The sequence below is a fragment of the Gopherus flavomarginatus genome, chromosome 9 (genome assembly GCF_025201925.1).
Source record: "Gopherus flavomarginatus isolate rGopFla2 chromosome 9, rGopFla2.mat.asm, whole genome shotgun sequence".
NCBI lineage: Eukaryota > Metazoa > Chordata > Testudines > Testudinidae > Gopherus > Gopherus flavomarginatus.
In genome coordinates, this window is record NC_066625.1 from 32377371 (window position 1) to 32399461 (window position 22091).

At 48.8% G+C, this 22091-nt stretch overlaps 1 protein-coding gene across 8 annotated transcripts in view; it reads left to right on the top strand.

Moving 5' to 3' along the window:
• The window catches only part of PGAP6 (post-GPI attachment to proteins 6), a 52694-nt gene that overhangs the window by 24995 nt on the left and 5608 nt on the right, over positions 1-22091 (top strand). For all 8 annotated transcript variants that reach the window (XM_050968196.1, XM_050968188.1, XM_050968195.1 and 5 more), the window contains 8 exons: positions 427-560; positions 1015-1280; positions 2918-3267; positions 14284-14377; positions 15248-15371; positions 16701-16837; positions 18921-19099; positions 20510-20656. In XM_050968196.1, the coding sequence (XP_050824153.1) occupies positions 427-560; positions 1015-1280; positions 2918-3267; positions 14284-14377; positions 15248-15371; positions 16701-16837; positions 18921-19099; positions 20510-20656 (1431 nt within the window). The remainder of the gene's footprint in view (positions 1-426; positions 561-1014; positions 1281-2917; positions 3268-14283; positions 14378-15247; positions 15372-16700; positions 16838-18920; positions 19100-20509; positions 20657-22091) is intronic.

Here is a 22091-nt window from a genome sequence, read left to right on the forward strand (position 1 = left end):
GTGAGATGCACCTTCAGACAGACCAGCTGTACTGCCACTGCTTGGGCTAGGACAGTGGTTCTCAAACTTTTGTACTGGTGCCCCCTTTCACATAGCAATCCTCTGAGTGCGACCCCCCCCCCTTATAAATTAAAAACACTTTTAAATATATTTAACAACATTATAAATGCTGGAAGCAAAGCAGGATTTGAGGTGGAGGCTGACAGCTTGTGATCCCCCATGTGGGAACCTTGTGACCCCCTGAGGGGTTCCAAACCCCAGTTTGAGAACTCCTGAGCTAGGGTGTCGCTGTGTATGCAGGCAATGGCAGGGGGAGGAGAGCACTGGTTGGAAGTCAGACTGGCCTATCTTTCACCCAACAAAGCAGTTTTCGGACTGGCATTCCCTGGTGGCTGATGCTAAGTTGCCTTCCTGCTCTCCCTGCAGGGTTTCTCCACTCCCTGCGCCTATATATTCCAGCCGGACATGTTTGTGCTGAGATTTGTTGATGTCCCTGTCCTGCAGCCGGACACTCCCCTGCAGCAAACCATTGCCTCTCCTGCTAGGCCACTGCATGTCAAGTAAGTGAGCATGACAGCAGAGATTGCTTGGGGCTGCGGGTGGGGCTTCTCTCCCACAGGTGTTGGCCTAGTAGAGGCGCGCATGAATCTCACAGAGGGCCCTTGGCTGCCTTGCACCTCGGAGCGAGCTAGAGCTGTGATAGTTCCCTCCCCCTTTGGTTCCAGGGGGGGTGGAGGGGGTTGTACTAAATGGGGCCCCACTCCTTCAAGGAGGGGAAAGACAAGCTCCTTCATGGTGCTTTTAGAGACACAGTTACACATTACAATGCACCATTCTGGACAGGACTGTAGCAATACAAACCAGAGTGACCTTGTGCTGGGCTTCAAAGCCCCTCTGGACTCACCCTGGGAGGGTTTCACTTTTTAGGTCTACGGGTCTTCTCCGCCCCTAGCGCCCCAGGTTGGCTTGTGTTCAGGGCAGGTGTTGAGGTGTTGATGGCTCCCATTCCTGCAGGATCTTCATCCCTGAGTACACTGCCACGATGCAGTTCACACTGCGGAGCTGTGTGGTGAACAGCACAAAGGCATGTGCCATCCGGGTCGTGCTGGGCTCCATCATGCTGCCACAGTCCTTCCAGAAAACCCTCAGCTGCAAGGGGACAGCGGATTGCAGCCTGGTCCTCCATTCGCCCCCATGGGAGAAGTGGCTGCAGATCATGGCAGAGAATCTGGGCACCGCCAACGCCAGCGTCTCCTTTGAAATGATTGCTTCCTTCACAGGTGTGCTCTTGGATGCTCCCAGACATGTGGGGAAGGGCCAGTGTGCACATCAGTCTGCCATGTCTCCACTCGGCTTTCACAAGCACAGGCTGGCTTGCTCCTGCGCTCTTCCTAAAGGGGGAAATGGGGCGGGGGGAAACAGAGGTGGGACAAGCCCCATGTCTTGAGAGGGGCAGCCTATACCGTGTGACTGGATTTAGTCATGTGGGTCACTGTCCCATGTATCCCTGCTGCCTGGCATGGCCAGGCCATTCAAGCTTTCCAGGAGGCTGTGATCCAGTTGTACCTTGTGTGTGCTGCTGCTTGTTAAATGACTGACCACTGGCTGTGAGGCCTCCCTGCTGTGTGCTTACAGCTGATTCTGTTGGGCAGAGCAGGAGGCCTGTGTTGGGAATTCAAAAGAGCCCAGGGTTTGTGAGCCACAGACTTCTTCAAAGGCCATTGGGGTGACAGAGGCTAGCTCAGGGCACTGCAGTGAAAGAGGCAGCCTCTCCCCTCCAGCACTGAGGCAATAAACATCTGCTGGCTCTTTAGCGACTCTGCAATGAGCCTGGTCTCTGAGCAATGTGGGGCAGGCCACTGATGTATTGGGTGCCCAAGACTCGTTTGGCTCTCAGAGCTGGGTTTCGTATGGGGAGTTTATCTGATCCTTGGAACGTTCTTAATAAATTAGCTTTCAGAAACTCTTTTCTCCCACCCGATAAGAGGGCTCTGGGGGCCCTGCCTTCTGCAGCAGCTGGTGGGCTCTCGAGGCAAGAGAAGAGCGTGTAGGGAAGCAGTGTCTCTAGCTGCTGCAAAAGACAGAGCTTTGGGGAGGGGAGGCAGGCGCTGAGCTCAGTAATGGGGCACTTTGGCCCCTGCGAGTACCTGGTTGTGGTGACCTGCTGCCAAAGCCAGTGGAGCACTGAGTGTCTCAGTTCAGATTGTGCCCCCGCGCTTTGGGGTTTATTCCTGGTCCTCTAACTGGGCTCGAGGCAGATTTAACCCCTCCGCGCCCCAGTGTAGCAGCAGCAGCAGGCCCATGGGAAGCTCTGGTGCCTTGTGTACATGGAGCAGTTATGAGACGACCAGCACTAGCGCCCCATTCTCATGTGGCAGCAGTTAGTGCAGCTGCCCCATGCCCCCTGTACCCAGTTAATGTTAACAGACAATGAGAGGTGTCAGTGACTCCCTGTCCTGGGTGTCTTGCCTGTGCCTGGTGCTCTGCTCACAAGTAGGGGAACATGGCAGTTTCGGCTCTCCGGCCTTCATCGGGCCCCTGGGATAGAGATTTCAGCACCAGTTTTTCCAGTCACAGTGGGGCTCTGAAAGGGACACTGCCAGTGCTGGTGTGTCTAAAACTGCTATAACAGTGAACAGGTCCTGTCCCTGTCACTCAGATGACTGGAATTGCAGGGGAAGAGGGGGAGTCTAGACATCCCATCCACTTAGTGTGTGCACCCTTACAAGTCTCAGCCACCTAGAGGGGTGAGGCCTGGTTTCCAGGTCTGGCCTCAGGATCAAACAGCTTTGCTTGGCAGTGCTATAAGCTGAAGGCCTAGCATCCCCATAAGCAAAGTCCTCCAGTTCCAATAAGTGGTGTGCGCATGGTGGTCTTGGTCACGCTAACCTTCCCTCCTTTCCTCGTTGCTTTGCAGCTTGCAAGCCGGGGAGCACCAATTCATTCCTTAACTTCTACAGCAGCCTGAATCAGAACCAGAGCACTCCAGCCCTGGGTGGGGGTCGCAATGCCAGCACCCTGGGAATGTTGGGGAACACCACTCTACCCGCAGTGGGTGCTGGAAACAATGTGTCCAACCCGGGGACCTTCTGCCTTCAGAGTCAGCCTGTCATCCGTGAGGACCTGGACATTGCCTCTGTGAGGTTCAGAGTTATAAATGGGCCCAGCATTCCTGTTCACTCTGAATTCCCCACGCTTCTCCTCTTGAATTTGAATACTGGCATGGACAGTGGAGGCACCCTGGTGGTGAACCTGCTGCTGAATGAGGTACAGTGTGCTCCCATGTAAGCGGTAACCTTTGTGTTGGCATCTTCTCTCTCTAGTTGCCGTGCCATGCATGCATATACACTGTTTGTGAGCTGTCTGGGGAGTGTAGGTGCTAGCAGAGCTTCAGGGGCAGGCCTGGGGAGGCTGGGAGTTGGTGGGGAGCCATGGGAGAACCTCCCTATACATTGCTTTTCATCTTTCAGTTTCACAAAGAATTTTACAGATCTGCCATTCTGTATCTAGCGTGTCCTGCCAGCTGGCTCTGGATCTGCGTGGGAGAAAAGTGTCCTGACTGAGGGGCCAAGAACTGTTATTTAGTCAGTGTCTCTTAGTCACAGCAGAGCAGAAAAGCCCAGCCTGTGGAGAGGCAGTGGGAAAGAACTTGAGTTTTCACAACAGCTCGAGGCCAGGCATCACTGAAAATGGTAGGTTGCAGAGCCTCCCAAACAGCTGAGAGAAGCAGGGAGCTGTTCACATTAGCCAGGGAGGAAGGATGGTCCAGTAGGTAAGACATTGGCCTGGGACTTGAGACATTTTGGTTCAAGTCCCTGCTCTGCCAGGACCTTGGGAAGTCACAGCCTCTCTGTTGAGTGATGGCAACTAAAATGTATTTCTCCATGCCTGTGATCTGGCAAAACAATATGCTAGAGTGAACAGCCTGTGCTGGGAGGTCAGATCCACCACCTGATCCCCTTCTGGGGAGCTTCACCGTAATGTCGATGAATTACTTGGGCAGCAACTTGTGAGCCTGTCAATGCATGCTGTATTACCAGCAGCACCTAACTAGAAAACTTCCTAATGCTCCAAGCAGGTTAGTCTCACCTCTTGCCCTGGTGCATTGTGGGTGAGAGCAATCTCCGGGATCCATGACTGGTCGGCGTGTGGCAGTTCTCCAAAAAGGGCCATATTTTTGGAGTTTAATGTACCTGCCCACTGTACACAGGCATCATTTATTATTAAGTACATTTACATGAGGTATGATGGGGGGCTGTCAAGTGGTTCCATAAGCTTGTAGATGAGGTGAAGCAGTGGTATCCACAATGAGGGTAATGTTTGCAGTTCCAGAAACACTGCAACATGACTGACCAGCTTTTACTGTTAATTACAACATCGTAATGTGGTGTTTATTGGTCAAAGCTACCAAATGAGAACATATTAAAAGATTGCGTTGCATGGCCAAGTATTTTTTTTTTCCAGAAATGATGAAACTGTCTAGCATGTGGCAAAAATAGCAAATCTCAATATTTTCCAATATGCTGACATGAAAAGTTTTCATATCGCATATTCTTAATCATCAAAGTATCTCACAAGTGATTATAATAATTTTCTATATTTTCAGCTGAAATTTGCTGACCGGTTCAGTCTCTCGCTGAAGATTGTGTACCAGTAGCAGTAGATTGTGTGCCCACAGTTTGTACTGCATAGTGGATAGATATAAATATACATGAATTCCTAAAGCAATGCTTCTCCATTTGTAAGCTTTTGTGCATACAATGTAACATGTAGTCTGCCTGGTAGAAGGTTTTAATTTGTAATTGCCCACGGATGCAGTACTAGCTGTTGTTCTAGCTATTCTAGAAACGAGCTTTTTAATTCAGTGGTGCTTATGCACAGGTCATTATTAGTGTTAGAGATGACAATACGCAACTTCATACTGGGCTTCAATCAAAGTGCTCACTGAACAAAAATGGCAATTTTGATACTAATATATAGATTTAATTTAGCACGAGTCTGTGTACTTGTATAAAATGAAAAGCGGTAGTAGTGGGGGTGGGAATGCTAACGATATGTTTTGGAAATTTTACCTCTACAGGGAAGTTAAATATATAAAGACAGAGAGAATACAAGCCCCTTAAAGTTTACATCAAAGAGAAAAAGGCTCTCCGCAAACTTCTGACAAATGTTTTGTATTTCAAGAAAATCAAAAGAATGCAAAACTTTCAAAAGCCACCAGTGCTGAACAGAATTCTGTGACGCTGGCAGCAGACTCCAGGAGAGAGTAATTGTGTTGGCGGCCTCTGCATGAGTTTTCTAGTGTAGAAGATTTGCTGCCAATGCTCTATCACAGGGGTTGCTTTCAGAAATGCAGACATGAGTCAGTTTTGGCACACCAGCAGACTTGCATTGAACCCCAGAAAGAAAATAGACTCTGAAGCTGATTAAAAAGCATCATGTTCATCTGCATCTATAACCATTGGAGCAAGCCTGTCGTCCAGTGACAGGTCCTGTTGCATTGTTTGCTTGAGAAAACCACATGAAAAAGATAAGAAACTTCATAAAATAGAAACATACGAGAGAGCAACCATTCTAAGGGAGGCAGCACTTCAAAGCAAAGATGGTGACATGTTGCAAAGAATATCTGTGGAAGACTTGATTGCTAAGGATGCAGTTTGTCATTCAATATGCCTTTCTTTCTACTTGAGTAAAGTGACTCTTAAAGCAAAACTATCCAGTTACACTGCAACAATACAGTCACCTCATTTTATCAGCTGATTGAAGAGATGTACATAATATCATTGTCTAACAAGAAGGCTCTTTTTCTGTCCAAGCTACTACAAAGATACAGAGCCCTACTTCCTTCGGATGTTGAAACTGTAAACTGTTCCAGTAGCAAATTACAGGCAAGATTAGAAAAAACACAGTGGTTCTGCACTTCATTTCATTCACAGCATGGACAAGGCAAGTCTACCATTGTACTGTGCACTGCGGTAACATTAGCTGATGCTATCCAAGCTGGTAGTAATCTGAAACAGGAAATTAAGTCATCCAAATGTTTTATGGATGTTCTTCTGGTGAATGAGCCTGATCAATAGCTTTCAAGTGAACAAGTGGTTTTATATAATTCTGCTTCAATTTTTTTTGGTCTGAAATAGCCAAAATGAAAGCCTTGGAATATTCATCCAAAGTCAGGTGATTGTAGTTCAGAGGTCAGCTACTTTTGTGCTCCAATTGGTACAAGAGTTTGTCCTTTGGCTGATTGATAGATAAGAGGCATATAATTCAGCCAGCAAGAGGTATCATACTTCAGAAGACATTTAAAGAAGATAGCTCTCAGTTGCAGAGTGCATTGTATTTAACGGTTCCAAAATTATCATACCACTGCATGTAAACCTCGCTGCACAGCTATACCATGAGTTTGGGTCTTGCAAATTAATTGATATATTACACATTCCTGGATTCTGCATCAATTATGATGAGCTCAGCTGGCTCATCACTAGTGCTGCAAAAACTGAAGTAGAAAGACTCCAGGGAGGTATGTTCATTCCAAATGAATTTATACCATTTCATGCTGGTGGAAAGCTTCTCCCTGGAGGAGATGATAATATAGACATCAATGTAGAGACCACTGATGGAAAGAACACCTTCCATTCAATGGCTAGAGTGGTATTTCAAGACCAGTCTACAAGTAGTCCAAGATCACAAGAAATATCACTGAAGTGTGGGAAAGAAAAGTCACTTACTCTGTCTGGGCAATCAGTGTTTGAAAAACCTAGAACACGTCCAGAACCAACTTGCCATGAAAAAGTACTTGAGAAAATAAACTCTTGTCACCTACATATCTGTAGGTGTCTGAGATCTCTCCTGGTGTCTTTTAAGATGACTACCTCGTGATGTCCTGCCAGTACCAGATGCTGCTCCTGCTGCTGTTCACACTCAGCTGGTTCCATTTTGGCCTGGTTTCCACCACAAACTTGTAATAAAAAAGAGCACCTACACAGTAGTTTCATATACGCCTATTGTGGAGACCAAACCAGCTGACATGGCCACAATCTATCTTACAATGCTGAAATGTAAGGAAATGACAGCAATATGCCATTCAGACCATGGATCAGCAGCTGAATGCTGTTGCTCAGCAAGTGAAATGGATTGTTCCAAATGAACTTGATACCACTGTGATTTTTCTGGGTGCTTTTCACACCCCGTGCTGCTTTAGTGCGTGTACTGGGAAATTTTGGGGAAACACAGGCTTGTGAGACCTTCTTGTTGATTCTGATGTATATGCAGCTTGTACTGCAGCTCAAATGCCTGTTCGTTAGCAATTCAGTCATGCTCTATGTGGCTTGCTTCTAGCATTTGAGGCCCTGAGAGCTCTGGAACTTTATTCATTTGTTCAGTGGTGTGAGCAAAGAAGAGATGCTCTTGTAGTTCCAGCATTTGTCTGACAAATGTTGGCCGATGCTCAAAAGGTGTTTGAGTCTGAAGATACTGAGTCCTTACAACACGTTGTTAAAGAGATGGTGCTGTGACTCAGCATATGTTACCGCTGCTGGAGGAATATCAGATAAAGGAGTATGCCAAGCCTCCTACATTCAAATTCTGGGATCGTTTTCTCCAGGTTATACAGATACTGCTTCTGAATGTCCGTACAGAGCAAGAGGATGACTGGAAACTTCACCTGTGCTCACACACAGCGTGCAATGCTACCAAGTTCCTTTACTGCAGACAGGCTGTGAAGAAGTACACAGTGCCTCTGAATCTGGCATTTGCTTTGTGCCAGGCTCCTGGTTCTTTCAGTGAAATTTGGAGGAGTTGACCTCATCTTTCATGTGGCTGGTGTAGAACAGCAACTACAATTTCACCTGAAGTTGATCGAGCCAAATGGCTACAGCAGGAGTAGCAGAATTTATTGCAATAATGCCTCCTTCATAATTATAAATTGGGCAGTAGGTAGTGATATGTTCGATTGTCTGTTGTGGGGAACCATATTCCCATGCTTGGGAGTCCTTGATTTTTCATTTGTGCGTTAGATGTCCACATATACCATGACTGGTTCGGATTCAGTTCAGAGTTGACCAAGATGACCGTGGAAGGTCAAACCCAGGAACCTTCTGCATGGGATTTGGCACAAGGTGCTTATTTTTAAAGTCTTGTTTAGCCCAATCTGTTTTCCAAGCCTCCTCCTGACCGTAGCCTGACTGCATGAGGCTAAATGAATGTTCCCTGAAAGGCTTGTGGGACTTAAGATGTTGTGACGGGGTGTTGTTAAGATCTTGGTGGATAGGAAAATGTCTGTTTTCTAGGATTCTCTGAGCTTTGCAGAATGGCGCAGCAATTCAGCATATCGGTGGAGGAGTGATGTTAGAACAGATAGCCACGATGCTGGAGTTGACCTAAGGGTTCCCGTGATGCACTGCATCACTGTATTCAGCTGGGTATCCACGTCACCTGTGGCTGCATCTGCTCCATACCAGTGTACAATATTCAACTACTGAATATACAGGCGCTATTGCAGATCTTCTCAATGCTGATGCATCCCAGGTTGTACTTGCTAGTCTCTGGATTATGTTGACTCTCAATTTTACCTTTGCAGCTATCTTGTCAAGATGATCATGGAAGGTGAGGGTGTGGTTGAGTTTCACTTTGCGATATGTTGGAGCGTAATCATCTCGCACATTTTTACCACAGAAACCTACTTTCAGTGTGGTTTTGGCACTTCTATTATCAAGATGAAATGCGCTTACTATTGTTTTCCAAGGGTTTGGTATGAGCCTCCATTTCTGGGAGTATTGTTCCATAGTTTGGAGGTTCTCAGTTAATGCTTTATCATGTCATGGAAGTTTGAAACTTTGATTGTCATGGCAAGATCATCTGCATATCCTAATTTTGGAGGCATGTCACTTATGTAAATAGTAAAAAGGGTTGGAGCAAGTACAGAGCCTTGTGGTAGCCCGTTTTTTATGGTACGGGGTGAGCTGGTCTTAGTACCCAGGTATTCCTGTAGGCATCTGTTACTCAGCATGTTCCACAGCTGGTGAAGTGTTTGGTAGGAAGGTATAATTGTAGCAAGTTTCAGCATCAGGCCTTTAATCCATACGGTGTCATACGCAGATGACAAGTTGACAAATATTGCCCCAGTCTTTAGGGTTTTTTTTATAGCTATCTGTGGTGGGGTGATGTCTCACTGGCACGGCGCCTCCTGCTGGTTGTCCTGGAAATTAGCTCTCCAGCATATGGAGCGCCTTCTGCAGGCCGGTGTCTTGCCTGCCACTGGCCCCCATGTCCCTCCCGGACTCTGGTGCCCCTCTACGTCAGGGTTCTGCCTCCTAGCAGTAACCCACAAGCTGGGTCTCTCCACCCAGGGGAGCCCCCAACCCACTATCCCCACCTTGCCTCAGTAGCTACTGTCAGTCACCATCTAACCCACACTCACTGGGGCGACTGCAGTCTGTAAACAACTCATCATCAGCAAGGGGGGTTGGACCAACTGCTTCTGCCTATCTCTGGGCTGCCCCTGTGCAGCCCCAGTACTTTTTGTAGGCCTTCAACAAGGCCTGCAGCCTGGGGTTTTACTAGGCTGGAGCTCCACAGCTCCCTCTGCCCTTCCCCAGCACTGCTCCACCTCAGGTACCCTGCTCAGCTACCAGGCAGCCCGGTCCTTCTCTCTCAGGAGCTAGAGAGAGAGTCGTCTTGAGATCCTGGCTCACAGCCCTTTTATAGGACAGCTGCGGCCTGACTGGAGCGTGGCCCCAGCTGTGGCTGCTTCCCAAGTCAGCCTAGCATTTCACCGCTGCAGCCCTCTCCCAGGGCTGCTTTTATCCTGTTCTTCAGGAGTGGGGCAGCCGCCCCACTACACCATCCTCAATGTGAGTTGTGATTGCCAGAACTTGGTCATAACAACTACATTTTGACTGGAAGCCTGCGTATTCAACAGGAATAATTGGTTCCGTAAAAGGGCATATTCTTTTGAGGCTGATACGTTCAAGAAGTTTATAGGTCATGTATAGTAGGGAAATTGGCCTATAGCTTTCTGCTTCATCAGTGGGCTTTCTAGGCTTTGGAATGGTAATTACCGTTTTCTCATGCCATATTTTAGGGATTTGTACTGTCCTTAAGGTAGCAGACTACAATGTTGCTAGCCATTGAAATCCTTTAGGATCAAGATGGTGGAGGAATTCTGGCAGAATACCATCAGGGCCTGCAGCCTTCCCTTTTTTCATGGATATCCTCATGTTGCGAGACTCATGTTAGTAATGACCAACAGGCTAGGCGCTACTGTATCTATGGAAACAATGTAATGACTAGCAATTATCATCCTAAATGTGGCTTGGCAATATACATCAAGGACACCATCGCAGATTTTAATATTCCACCAGCTGAAGAGGAGACCACATTTACCACAACTATCGAAGTAGGGGAGCTCCACATTACCAATGTCTCTAAAGCCTATAGCATAAGATGGCCAAAACGAGGGTATTCCATGCATCCATGCAGGTGATTTTAATAGTCACCACACTAAGTGGGGCTATAAAACAAATGAAACCGATGGCAAAGATCTCCTGGACTGGATGTCTGCACAAAGACTTACAATGAATTTACGCACTAAAACAACGGTCAACATTCCATTCAATCCGCTGGCAACAGGGGTACAATCCAGACCTAACATTTGTGTCTAAAGATCAAAGTGGTAACGCTCTCATCACATCACATGAATTGGCATTTCTGAATAACCAACACAGGCCTATAATCTATATAGGCATAGAAATTCCTGTGTTTTTTCCAAAACAGGTACTATGATGGAATTTTGCTAAAGTTGATTGGAACGCCTTCAAACAGACTGTTGCAAGGATTCTGGTGAGACCACTATGATCTCAACAGTTTGCAGGGCTCCTGAAAGGAGCAGGAAAGAAGAACATTCGCCGAGGTGTCTGGAAAAAGCACACTCCCTGATGGATGACAGTGTCGCAGGAGTTGCTCCAGCAATACAATCAGACCAGGAGCTATGTCATGGTATAAACCCCCACTCTGAACCTTAGCGTCCAAAAGATGGGGTACCAGCATGAATTCCTCTAAGCTCAATTACCAGCTTAGTACTTGTAGCGCTGCCACCAACCAGGAATTCCAGTGCCTGGTACACTCCGGTCCCCCCCAAAACCTTGCCCGGGGACCCGCAAGACCCAGTCACTCTGGATCTTAACACAAGGAAAGTAAACTCTTTCCCTCACAGAACTCTTGCCTCTCCCAGACTTCCCCTCCCTGGGTTACCCTGGAAGATCACCGTGATTCAGACTCCTTGAATCTTAAAACAGAGAGGAAAATTCACCTTCCCCCCTCCTTCTCTCTCCCCCTCCCAGACTCTCCCTGAGAGAGAAAGTAATCCTAACACAGAGAAAAAATTAACCTTTCTCTCCCCCTTCCCTCCTTTATCTCCACCAATTCCCTGGTGGATCCAGACCCAGTCCCCTGGGGTCTCAGCAGAATAAAAAAACAATCAGGTTCTTAAACAAGAAAAGCTTTTAATTAAAGAAAGAAAAAACAGTAAAAATTATCTTTATAAATTTAAGATGGAATACGTTACAGGGTCTTTCAGCTATAGACACTGGGAATACCCTCCCAGCCTAAGTATACAAGTACAAATTAAAATCCTTTCAGCAAAATACAAATTTGAACTCCTTCCAGCCAAATACACATTTGCAAATAAAGAAAACAAACATAAGCCTAACTCGCCTTATCTACCTAGTACTTACTATTCTGGACATATAAGAGACTGTATCAGAGAGATTGGAGAGAAACCTGGTTGCGCGTCTGGTCACTCTCAGAACCCAGAGAGAACAACCACCAAACACTAACAGCACACACAAAAACTTCCCTCCCTCAAGATTTGAAAGTATCCTGTCCCCTGATTGATCCTCTGGTCAGGTGACAGCCAGGCTCACTGAACTTGTTAACCCTTTACAGTCAAAAGAGACATGAAGTACTCCTGTTCTATTAACCCTTAACTATCTGTTTATGACAAGCTATCACACCGCAAAAGCCCTACTATGCTCCCTTGACACAGCAAGATGCCAATGCTGGCTTGTCTGCATGCAAAACTTTGATTTTACACATTCAAACTGTCGAGCCTGGACACTACTGCAACATCTTGGGGCCACTAATCCCACAGAGCATTGGCCACCAAAAATCCAGCCAAACTCAATAGCTTCCAAACTGGGAGAGAATACAGAAGGATCATTTGATAAACACACAAAAAGAGAAGTGTATCAACAACTCTACTGGACACTTGTATCAATCTCCTGAGGAGAATCTTCCACTGTAAGCACTGAGAAAGTAAAAGAAGGACTTGCCACAATGAAAAAAGGGAATTTGGAGTGACACGGCAACAGAGAAAATGGTCATCAAAGACTGAACAGGCTGCAGTGGGATTGTAGGACTGATAAGAAAGAAGCCAGCTCTTGTTAGACAGATCCTCACAAGACATACCTTGAATGAAAATGCAAAAGCAGTGAGGATAAGGAAGTGGCCTAACTAGTCCTTGTGTCTGCACTAGAGAGGAATGAAAAGCATGTTACAGCTCTTGACAAACACATCAGCAACAATATGATAAATTCATTTGACCCTTACTCACGTCCAGGGGTGCTTATCCACATATCTACTGGACTGCATGTCACATCAGCTGTACAGCAGTCTCTACTGAAAACAGCAGTTGTTGGTGAAGAACAAATGGAAAGAATTGGTGAGAGGTGCACTTGATTCTGGTAAGACTCATAGCTTCTTCAGCCCCATCAAAAAATTTGGCAGACTGGGAAAGAGTGACGGACAAGCCTCAATTTCTACAGCAATGATGTTAGTAGCAGTGCTTTATGACCTGAGTGAAAGAGAAAAGAAGACCCACAGAAACCTGAATTGCTTGTGCCTCAGTGTAGCCATCAAAAAGGACAAGTCACTGATCAAACTCCCACCATGTGTGACAGTTTTGAAGAGCATGTCAAAAGAGCAGGTTGGCAAACAAAGATCTGGATATCTTCACACAAAGGGAAACCAGCTTTGGGTCACTATTGCAACATGGCTGGAAAAGTGTAGATGATGAACTACTTCCTGTATTCTTCAAGGGCCTAGTGGCATCTGAGCTTCTATAAGACCTTATCTGTGCTGCACTCTGTTGTTACAGGCACAATCAGTTATGTCCGCACAATCTTCCCTTCACAGAACTGTGTACGTGCCAAGGCAATGAAGACTGTAGTAACCCATGTGCTCTCAACACAGATATAATGATGAACAAGATGGCAGTGTTGACTAGAAATATCACCAGTGCTATTGCATTTCTATACATGTTATTTAAATGTATTAGATTTTGTTTACCCTTTGGATTGCTGTGATGCTTTTGAGTCACAAAGAAATCTAATTTTATGTTTTGAAATGATACATAGTCACTAAACTAACAGAAACAAATGGAAATATTTCAAAGTGGTCATGTTAACTTGCTGATGGTGTCATCCCTGTTTCTGTGGTAACATTACCACATGACAGATTCACACCATACCTCATCTTAAAGCAGACATAATAAGCTTTCAGGTGATGTATGATGTGCACGTGTGTAGAGCGGGAACATTAAGTCAGCAAAATCATTGGTGTCTGCCATTTGCCTATAAGTCTCTTTGGTAGAGTCACTACTTGTGCCCTAGCCTGGCTTGCCCAGAGAGCAGCGAAGTGGTGCTAGATGAGTTTGTTCTACAGTCTCCGATGCCAAACGCTCTATTTGGGAGATGTGGGGAGGTGTGAAGTGAAAGAGCTGGGAAATGTTGTGGGGAGGGGCTGTGTAACAGTTTGGAAAAGAGAAGACTGAGAGGGGACATGATAGCAGTTTTCATGTATCTAAAAGAGTGTCATCAGGAGGAGGGAGAAAACTTGTTCACCTTAGCCTCTAATGATAGAACAAGAAGCAATGGGCTTAAACTGCAGCAAGGGAGATTTAGGTTGGACATTAGGAAAAAGTTCCTAACTGTCAGGGTAGTTAAACACTGGAATACATTGCCTAGGGAGGTTGTGGAATCTCCATCTCTGGAGATATCTAAGAGTAGGTTAGCTAAATGTCTATCAGGGATGGTCTAGACAGTATTTGGTCCTGCCATGAGGGCAGGGGACTGGACTCGATGACCTCTCGAGGTCCCTTCCAGTCCTAGAGTCTATGAATCTATGAGGCAGGGGGTGGTGGTAATGTGTGGTGCGTTGAGCAGAGTAACTTTAGGAGGAGGGGTCAGCTTAATGTTGTTTCAGATCTTGTGTGTTTTGTTTCCTCAGACTTCCCTGAGCATAGGCAATGCTAGCGTGTTCGCGTGCGTGAGTGCTGCTTCTCCAGTGCTGACCCTCAACACCACACGGAACTGCAGCACAGGTATGGGCATTGCTGGCACCCACCTCTGGGCTCTGCTTGTATTCCTGGTTTAACATTTGGGTTCTGGAAGCAAGGTCTCATGGCTGGTGCTGGAGCCTGGCAGCACTTCAGCTCCTGTTTGTTAGTGATGGTCTGTTTCAGCCTGAACCATCCTCTCCAAACCTTGCCCCCTGTTTATAAAGGGTCCCTGTGGAAGAAGCTGCCTGTGCTAGCGAGATAAGGGGGAGATGCTGTTGCCACTGCTGGTGCCCAGCTTCCTGGTGGCGGAATGGGTATAGTTGCTATGCTGGGGATCTCTGGACCTTGTTCAGTAGAGCTGAGGGAACCATCAAGATTCTGCTTACATTGCGGAGCACTGAGCGCCAGGGGAGTTAGCTATGGTGGGAGTGCTGGTGCAGTGAGTAGCCAGCTGCTGGTGGTGATTTAAGCCCTTACTCATCCTGCTGTGAGCAGGGTAACATCACACAGTGTCATACAGCAGAGACGCCCCGGGCCAGCCTCACCTGGGCTCCCAGTGCTGTGAGGACCAGTGGAGCTGAACCAGTGGGTATCTTTGGACACTGTCCGTAGTGGGGACGGGGGCTTGGAGAGTGCTGAGGTATAAGGTCTGGGCTTTTCCCATTACCCCATATCCTTGGTCATGAGGGCTGGCTGCATGGTGTGCTCTGATCTCAGGAGGCCAATCGTGGAGAGATCAGGCTGCTGTGGGGAAAGTATCTCTGACTGCTCCACAGCTCAGGGGATTGATCTCAGCCTGGTATTTCTTTGGGTCTTGTCTCTTTCCCTTCTCTCACCTACCAAAGCTCTGGAGTCCCTGGGAGTTCTTAGCCATGTCATGTAACTAATGGTAAACACCCTTTTTCTCTGAAGCTTTTTTCCAGGGCTACCCTCTGAAGGTGAATGCGTCCTCCACAGAAGCAACACTGATTATTCCCTATCCAGAGACTGACAACTGGTTCCTTTCCCTGCAGCTCATCTGCCCATGGGGTCAGGGGTGAGTGTGCGATGGCGGCCAGGAGCTCCCCTCGACAAATGCCACCACACAGACAAACTGCACCACTGTGCTGCCTAGCGATCTGCCGTGGGGCAGCATTACTGGCACGAAGACCCTTTGCTCTCACCTGGAGGAAGCAGTGGTGGAGGCTGGTGCTGGCTTGCATTCTTGCCTGCCCAGTGGCCATGGAGACTGGCTTTTACCTGACAGGTGCTGCAAACGGCCCTGCTATAAATGAAAGTAAAACTGCTGTCCTACAGCTCCGCAGAGGCCTCTGCAGCCTTAGGTTGAGAGCATTTCTCTGGCGTTTGATACCTGCAGAGGCTGAAGTCACTGTCTCTTCACTGAGAGTTGGACAGTGCAGCTGCAGGCCAGGAATATCCAATCACCATCAAATAAACTCTGGCCCAGGGTGGCTCACAGTGCTCTGTGAGGCCTGTCCAGTTGGCTGGCTGTGCTGCTTCACCTCAGTGGTAACTCATCTCCCAGCCCCTGAGCACTAATTCTTCCAGCTGGTAGGACTGTGGACCTCAGAGTGTCCAGTGGCTTTCTTGGGCCAGATGAACTCTATCTGCACAGGACATGCAACTGCTTCACTTCTCTGGTATAAATTTACCTGATCTGGTGCTGATCCCGCAGTGGATGAGACTGAAGAGATGGGGGCTGCAGGTGGTGAAGGGAAATGGGTTAATGGGAAGCAATCGCTCTACCCAGATGGACAGGATGGGAGCCAGGCAGCTGAGCCCATCACCCTGGGGTAGCATTCTCCCTACCTAGCTCATGTGCCTTTGCTATACAGCCAGCTCACCAGTCTATCTCCTGTGCCCTCATCAACTCCCTTCAGCCCCATTCAGCAATCAGTGTCCCAGCCAGGTCCTTCTCTCTGGCCAACAGCAAAGCCTAGTTCTGAGGAGCCTCTGCAAACATGCTCCCCACACCCATTTATCACTGTGGTCCATGAGGCTCTGGAGGCCTTGGCACCCCACGTTGGTACCGTTATGGCTGCTCCATAGCATGCAGCAGAGGAAGGGTTGGTTCCCCAGAGAGGTGCCCGCTGTCCGCAGCATTCCTCCAGCCCCTGGAGAGGAGCAAGTCTACTGGTGGAGATCAGGTCATTGGCAGCGCAGCACAGGGAGCCCAGCACACTGAATGGGGGGACTGCCAGGGTGACATCAGCCCCAGAATCTCCTTGCCCCAGTGCAGAGAGGGGCTCCAAGCTGTGTGCTAGCCCTCGGTTACCCAGGGAAGGGGATCAAAGTGCTTTCTGTCAGCAGCAGGTGCCTCTGCACATTCAGGCTCATCTGACAGTCAAATCTCCTCTGGCTGCAGGGAATGTAACAAAGTGAAAGCCAAAGTGACCGTCTCCATATACCTCACCCCCTGCTTCGACGACTGTGGGACATATGGACAGTGCGGTCTTCTGAGAAGACATGGCTACCTCTATGCAGGCTGCAGCTGTAAAGCTGGTGAGTCCCCTCTCTCTCCGGAGCCTGGGCTAGCCTCTGGCAGGCCTGCATGTCCACCCTGAGGCAGAACTTCCCCTCTCCTGTGTAGGGACTCTGATGTGAGGCAATGGAGTCCAGGGGCTCCCAGAGTTGGAGAGTGCAGGGTGAAACCACAGCACCCATGCAGCCCCTGCACAGGCGATGCTCAGAGACCCCCGTGCTAGTGAGCAGCACTGCAATAGCCCACCTGCAGTGGCCACAGCCACCTCCAGCTTGGAACACCTGGGGAAGGGCACCCTGGCTGCAGCGCTTGCTGCTCTGGACCCAACTTCCCCTTCCTTATGAAAGTAGCTCCAAGACTGTGATCTTCCAGTGGCATCACTAAAGGACAGCAATGCAGGCACTCCTGGGCCAGGCTACTGGCAGTGAGACAAAGGCCTCTTACCCTTAGGAATGAAGTGATCACAAAGAGCTCCTACATGTTTCTTGGCCTTGCGAGCCACGAGTCTGTATCAGATAGAAAATAGCCCAAGGAAGATGCAGGATGACTTGGCTGGTTGCCTGCATGTGTTAGGCCCCATGTAGCCATCAGTGGGTGCCTGGTCCCAGACTCTCGCAACATGTCTAAGAGTTACAGTGTGGATGGGATAGAGCCATGTCCCTGTAGACCTTAGCCCAGTTCCTGAGACATGGTTAGGTCCTACCTAACCTCCACTATTCATTGTATTATGTTGAGGTCAGCACTTAGAATTCACAGATGGGCTTCTAGAATTTCCTCCTAAATTGCAGAGCTGGGAGAACCCCTCCAAGTCTTTTCTGAAAACATGCAGGCACATCAAACCCAGCATTTTGCACTTCTTGGACCTTTCCATGAGTGGCCTAGCAGGGCCGATGAATACTGGAGAGTGTTGGCATGAGCTCTGCAATTCCTAACTGAATATTCACCCTACAAACCTGTTCTGGAGAGCGACACCCATCCAGTCAATCAACAGAATTGGCATCCAATCAAAACTAACCTGCACGCCTGGACCTGGGACTCTCAATGGCTTAGAGCAAGTGCCTGGCAAACCCACTGCAGTCTGGGGTTTCACAGTAATTACTTAACATATCCTTCCAGCTTTGGACAAACTTGAGAAAATCGTAAGCTCTTCACAGACACAGAGGTGAAATTTGCCCCAAAATCCTGGCTGTCTTCCAATTCCAGCCAGTTGCTTCCTGGTTGTCTGGCTGCAGCCATGTGGCCCTAGAGTGAGAATGTAGCCTCCTCTGTAAACTGTGGCACTGGTTTTCAATCCTGGTTCTCTCGCTTTGCAGGAATCTCCCCTTTTGAGCCCTCACCCACTGGAGGGCATCATGCCCCAAGCCACTGATCACTGTGTCTGAAAAATAGCGTAGCAAGTGGGGAATGCCTGTTGTGAGTCACCCTGGAGATGGAGAGAGCCCTGACCTCCAGAAGGGATTGACAGACCCAGTGCAGCTCATTAACAGCCATCCCCGCTAACCCCCACTATACAGGAGCAGTACGGAAACCTCTCCAAAATAAGGGTTAGGCTCTGCTGGGATGTTCCCCAGGCTTTGGGGTCTGGGCCAGTGCCAGTGTAAAATGAAGACCGCACCCCTCCCAGGGCTGGTATATCACTGTGTGCTGAGAGCAGGAGTGTAACTGGCTGAAGGTTTCAGATGGGCAGTTGGAGCCGTGTTACCTGGGACTCTTGGCTAAGCACCAGGAGCAGGAAGGGGTGTAGTGTCCATTTGTATCTTGTTACTGTGGATTTGACCAGCCGATGCACATTGCCTATTGGAATCACTGTGACCCCAGCACAGGAATCCTTCCCAAAGGTGCAGTCTGCCCCATTCCCTGCCAAGCTGAGCTGCTGCAACAGAGCCTGGGGTTGCAGGAGCAGGGGAATAGGCAGATGGCTAATGCAGCAAGTGCATTTGGTCACCCACAGGATATGGAGAGAGGAGATTGAGAGGGATGTGGAATTTGTCACATGTGGGGAAGGGTTGTGTGCGCCTTTGCTAGGGAATCCTTGGACAGCTGTTGGCATGTTATGGAAGCCCTGGAGACATGCCATTGTAACCTCTCTCTGCTGTGTGCCAGGTTGGGGTGGATGGAGCTGCACTGATAACACTAAAGCCCAGTCTGTTGGCTCACAGAATCTGGCCACCCTTTTGCTCACGCTCAGTAACCTCATGTTCCTGCCAGCCATTGCAATTGCTCTGTATCACTACTACCTGGTGGAGGCTTCTGTTTACACCTACACCATGTTCTTCTCCACGGTAAGTCATGTCTGTTCGCTCTACCACCCAGCAGCAAGTTGGTGTGGGGTGTTGGGCCCTCCCCAGAGGCTATAGCCACTCCACTTCCCCCCACCCTCAGATTGACTGTTCCTGTAGCCTGCTTCTCTGTACCTGAGAGGGAGAGGCTTAGCAGGAGGATGCTGTCTTCCTATAGCCCCCACAGTTCTTGGTACGCTCACTGCCATCAGCTGGGCACCTCCAATGGAGAACAGACCCATTAAAACACATGTGCCCCGCCCCATGTGAACCTTCTGCCCATGCAGGTGAACCTGACAGGGCTGCTGCTCCATCTGAAACTTAGCATGAAAAACATCCTCATCACCCTGCCTCCTTCCAATGTCATGTTAGCATCCCAGCCGGACCCTGATCAATGGGAACCTTGGGAGAGCTGTGCGGGGCTGAGGTGCTTGTCTAGTGTGTTAATTACCCTGTCTCCCAGTGAGATTGATTCTCTCTATGCCTGGGTGCATCCCTCTGTAGGGCCTGAGGCAGACATGGACCATGCAGGCCTGGGGGGAAAGCCACAGTGCACTCAGTGACAGCTCACACTTTGCATTGGCTAGCTGGGATAGTGGCCTGGAGCCTGGACCTTCCACTTAGCCCATGAGAGAGATCATAAGGGCTCATATCTAAAATATGACACGTCTAGTACCAGAACAGCCTCTCCACTCCCCAACTCCAGATCGGGATGGGAGCCCTGGGGAATACACCCAGTGCTGTTCCTAGTTCCTCCTGCTCTGAGTGCAGGGAACCAAACAAGCCAACGAGGCAACTGAATCTCTGCAAGGAGGCGAAGGGCAGGCATTATTCATGACCGAGCAGGGCAGCAGGGAGGTTTGCAGAAGGGGAATGAGGGTGAGAGGTGCTGCTACTATGACTTGAAACAGTGCAGTCTCCAAAGAACAAAATTGCCCAGCCTTCCCCCTCCCCCCCGCGCCTGATTCTTGGGCCCTATGGGTGAACTGCAGAGCAAAACCGCCACTGCCTTCAAAACCTGTTTGCTTTGCAGCTCTTTTACACTAGAAACATCAGGTGCTCCCTTTCCCCTCTCAGCCAGGGAACCCTTGGCGAGATCTCTGGGGGACATGAACAGGGATGTCACGAGAGGCTGATCTGTCCCAGGTACTTGCAGATGGGCTGCTGAGTCTGTTGAGAAACCAGCGTTTCCTCCCCCTCAGCCCCTGGCAGGCCTGTGACCAACAAATGCAATTCAAAAGCAGATGCTCTCCATGCCTGTAACAAGGCACCAGGAGACCCTCCCTGTAGGTACTCATAGCTCCAGGGCTAAGCCTTTTGTATTTGTCTACCAACTCCATCCAAAAAGGAGCTTGGCCATGCGAGCATGTCAGCCTTCTGCTGCACTTGGCTCTTCTTGTTCCCTGCCTCTAGTTCTACCATGCGTGTGACCAGCCAGGAGTCGCTGTGATGTGCATCATGGATTACGACACTCTGCAGTACTGCGACTTCCTGGGCTCCGTAGTCGCCATTTGGGTGACTATCCTGTGTATGGCCCGAGTGAAGAAAATCTTAAAATACGTGAGTAACGGGCATTCGCTGCACAAAGCACCAGTCACCCTGCAGCATGAAACACTCAAGGATCAGCACAACGGCTGTTATTCTGCTCTTAATTCCTCAGTCTACTGGCCAGTCCAACCCGTCTCCTACAGCCGTAGACTCTCCATTCCCATTATCCCACAAGGAAGGGTTCTCCTGTAATGTGTACATATGATTCAAAGGCCTGCCCTATAGAAAAGGGATTCTGTTTCACAAGATCAGTTTAGTTTAAAAGCCAGTGCAACATTTTTAATACAGACAAGCACTACGGCGGCATGTTAACTGTAACACTGGTATTTCCTGGCTTCCTGAGCGCTGGGCCATGCAGCCCGCACCCTGTATCAGTGTTGTGGGCTTGGCCTTTTGCATTTAAATTCCTAGGAGATTTTGAGAGCGCCCTATTTCCATAACTAACTGGTCCAAGTGAGCAAAGTTTACTGTGCTCTTGAGGCCCAAGCCAAAGGCCGCTGTAGTTGGTGGATAGGTTTCCAGTGACTTCACTGGGCTTTGGATCAGGCCAGGGGTGACATAGCAGCACATGGCTTGCCAAAGGCTGACTAGTATTGCAGGCTCCATGCCCGCTGCTGTGTGCTGCTCTGCGCCCTTGTACCTGTGTCAGTGGTAAAAGCCCCTGGGATTCTAAATGTTCATACGTGTAAAAGCCCTGAATGTTCTTGGTACTTGGCTTGATGTCTGTTAAGGCAACCCAGGGCCCTTGGCACAGCCCCACTCAGGGTGCTGGTCCCCTATGGCCCTACCACCCTGCTTGGGATGGCGGGGGTGTCACATGAGCCATTTGCTGGGCTAATGGGGACAGCTGCTACTTCTGTTTGAGGAGACTGGGCCTCCCCATTCCTTGACCATGGCTGAGGCAGGCTGGAGTCTGTCTGTGTCAGGGCACTGCCAGTGCTACCCAAGCAGAGCTGTGCTGGGGCGGTGGAAAACGAGACCTTCCCCACACAGAGTCCTCAGCTGTGCCAGTATCGGGCCCTCCAGAGCTGGTTTGAGTCAAACTCCTAGAGATGAATAGGGCAATTCACCGCTCTCTCAGCCCCTGGTCTCAGGCTCCCTGCAGACCCTGAAGCAATAGCTCTGAGAGGGATGAATTGCCTCATTTATTTGAATAGGGCAGGGCCTAATGATTGATTTCTCAAATATCCTCATTGTGAGCCTGCAGAAAGGAAAGGGCTGATAGGGTTAGGCAGGTCTGCGCTCAGTACTTCCTGCTTTCTCGCTCAACTGGGAGAGGCCAACATGCCTGCTCAGTTTAACCCCTCCAGCCCACGTGTTGGTGGAACCACCCGGCCTCTCCAAGCAAAGAACCAGACCTGGGGTCTGTCTTCTGAAGTGGGAAAATGGCATTTTTTCATCTATTTAAAAAAACACTTTTCTAAAATGGCTGAAGGGATTTTAAGTC